The sequence below is a fragment of the Biomphalaria glabrata genome, chromosome 7 (assembly GCF_947242115.1).
Source record: "Biomphalaria glabrata chromosome 7, xgBioGlab47.1, whole genome shotgun sequence".
NCBI lineage: Eukaryota > Metazoa > Mollusca > Gastropoda > Planorbidae > Biomphalaria > Biomphalaria glabrata.
The window spans coordinates 36,728,715-36,731,936 of record NC_074717.1 but is presented as its reverse complement, the minus strand read 5'-3'; the positions used below and the strand labels follow the sequence as shown (position 1 = coordinate 36,731,936).

The window sequence follows — 3,222 nt, the reverse complement described above, 5'->3', positions numbered from 1 at the left end:
ATTCGAACCAGGGCCTCGTCTGTTCGGAAGCAAAGCGCTTTACCACCGCGCTTCCAAATAATAGGGATAAAGCCCTATATAACTTTGTAAACAAAATATGTATATTACATACAAGAAAAACTGGAAATAAGTTAAATATGTGCAACAATACTGTTTATTTTTTCACAAATATGACTTGCTTTTAGATTTGATACGATTAAGGGGGATGCACAGTGAGAAAACATAGATTTAGGTCAAAAATATCGATATTTTAAAATTAATTGATTTTAATAGTTTAAAATGTCTAGAATACGAATTCCCTATCAGAATACTAAAAAAAATACGTTTTATACATCAATTTTGTATTTTAAATGTAGATATATAAGCAAAATTTTGATGTTTTGGTGAAAAATCAACATTTTGTAAGCTATAGTTGATAAGCTAATGTACGCTCTCATCCCTAACAGATGGTATCGATACAAAGGTCTACTTTTCTAGTTCCGATTATGTGCATGGTTTCTCATTCTATAAATAAATAGTACTGCAATAAACTTTCAAAATACGTCACTACCTCTTTTTTTCCCCTATATCCTCATATACACACCCACAAAGCCATATTTACGCATGCGCACCATCAAAGCTTCTATAGTTACTGTAATACACGCATGCGCACTGAAAAAGCTTCCGTAACTACAAAGTATGCACGCATGCGCACATGACGTGAACCGGTCCTTCTTCTGTAAACTTCCATCACATCAACAATCGATTCATTATTGAAACTCAGAAATGCCAACAAAAGGTTATATGTTTGGAAAGAAAAAACGTTACTGTAAGCCCAGAGGACGACATGCTTCAAAGACAAATGCACAATTACAAAGGTAAGTCTAGATCTAGAGTTTGCTTTTTTTTTTATTTACTAGACAAGCGTGTGCTGACACATAAAATAATGACTATGAAACCTTGGCTCTTTGAGTTCGACAACGTGTTTATCCAATGAATCACATCTAGATCTAGATCTAGAATCTAGATTCTATAGACATTAAATAAATATCATGAAAATGATTGCAAACATAGAGATCTATCCTTTTATAGATCTAGTCTATATTAGGAGCATAGATCACATTAGAACTAGATAATCTCTAGAGATTAGATTATCTGATTATCGTGTATGATGATGTATTGAACAGTATTGTAGGACTTCAACTTCAACTCAAGTCTTGGTCTTAGTTGTTTTTTTTTTGGATCTAGTACATATTGTCATATATAGATCTATATTACATGTAACATGTCTCTATACATTCTTTACTTTTTATGATTAATACAATATATGATTTCTAAAATGCATTATAAAATTTAAAATAATCTTCATGTTGTGATAGATGTGACGTGTACTTTCATACTATTGAATTTTTTTTTAAAGACCCTCTAATTTATTTTTTATTTGTTTGCAGCTCTGTTTTGGATACAGCTGGATCTGAAGTAGCAACAACACAGCCTGCAAGTGCAGCTGAGCGAAAAATATCCCTAACTGCAGATACTAACGCTGATAACACCAATAAGAGGCTGCCTGAAGATTTCATATACGTCATGATGAATTCAATGCAATTGACCACAATGGTCTCCTTGTTGTGCTGTCCACATTGCTTTGACAACAAATTAACTATGTGCATCACACAATCAAAAGGCATGGCTCATTTGATTAAAATCAAATGCCTAAATTGTGAAACATATTTGTGGTCCGACTGGACCTCAAAAAAAAGTAATGATGTTCATCTGGATATTAATGTCCGCGCTGTCGCTGCATTAAAAGAATCTGGAATCTCGCATTCTAAATTTGATAGGTTTTGTGGACTTATGAGTATGCCCTGCATGCACAGAAATACTTATAACAATCTAGCTAACATAGTCAATACCGCTATAATTGAAGCTGGTGAAGAATGTATGATTAGGGCATCTGCTGTTGTGCATGGAAGAAACATTTCACAACCTCTAACTACAGATGAAAGAATAAGTTCAACAGGCTGTCCTGTTATTACAGTTTCTTTCGATGGGACTTGGCATAAAAGGGGCCACTCATCTCATTCAGGAATTGGCACAGTTATTGATTTTGATACTGGACTCGTCATCGACACCGAAGTCCTATCAAATTATTGCCATGTTTGTGATTCAAACTCTGCAGAACTAAACTTTGATGCCTCTAAGCATATGTGTCAAAAAAACTTCAGTGGCTCAGCAAATGCAATGGAGGCCGCAGCAGCATCCAAAATCTTTTCGCGCTCTGTGGCATCCAGAAAACTTGTTTATGGCACGATGCTGTGTGATGGCGATAGTAAATCGCATTCATCTGCCATTACCAACTCAGGATATGATGTAGAAATCTTAAAAGAGGACTGCATTAACCACATCTCAAAAAGAATGTTTAATGCTTTGAACAATTTAAAAATGTCTAACAAAAAAGAACTAAATTATAGGCTTACAAAGCCAAAAATTGAAAAAATTACAAATTACTATTCCAAAGCTCTGCGCCAAAATGCTCCCGACATTCAAAAAATGAAGCTGGCTGTTATGGGCTCATTTTTTCATATGATGAGCTCAGACCTAGATCATAACCACAGGTTGTGTCCTGATGGCGCTACATCTTGGTGTCACTTTAAGAGATCAGAGGCACTAAAACAGCCATATAAAAAACACAACCAGACCATCACATCAGAAATAGGTAAACTGTTATTTCCTATAATGAAAAGACTAACAGACACAGATCTGTTAAAAAGATGTTCTAGAATGGGAACACAAAACGCCAATGAATCTTTTCATTCCCTCATTTGGCAAAGATGCCCCAAAACAGAATTCGCAACATTAAAAACGGTAAGGGCTGCGACATACCTTGCTGTTTTAGCCTTCAATAATGGACCTGTTGGCATCAGATCAGTTTTTGACATATTAGGCATTCCCTGGACACTAAAGAACATTTCTTCTAGTGAGAAAAAGCAAAATGTCAAACTACAGCTTGTTAGAAAAAGAAAATCAATCGCATTAGTGTCCAGGAGAAAAAACTTGAAAAAACGAAGAATTGAGCATGAGCACCGGGCAGAGGTTCTAGAAGGTCCAACCTATCAATCAGGCCATTTTAATGAATAGTTTTTTGTTTTTTTATTATCTATTATGTTGTTTTATGTAAATATTCCCTTTTTTTTCATTTTTATGGTTACAATAAATATTTTATATCATTTTAAAAACTTTAAA

General features: G+C 34.5%; 1 protein-coding gene across 1 annotated transcript; it reads left to right on the top strand.

Moving 5' to 3' along the window:
- Window positions 1-201: 201 nt before the first annotated feature.
- On the top strand, window positions 202-3,222 carry LOC129927408 (uncharacterized). Its single transcript, XM_056036388.1, has 2 exons — window positions 202-857; window positions 1,431-3,222. The coding sequence occupies exons 1-2, from the start codon at window positions 766-768 to the stop codon at window positions 3,115-3,117; spliced, it is 1,779 nt and encodes a 592-aa protein (XP_055892363.1). The 5' UTR covers window positions 202-765; the 3' UTR covers window positions 3,118-3,222.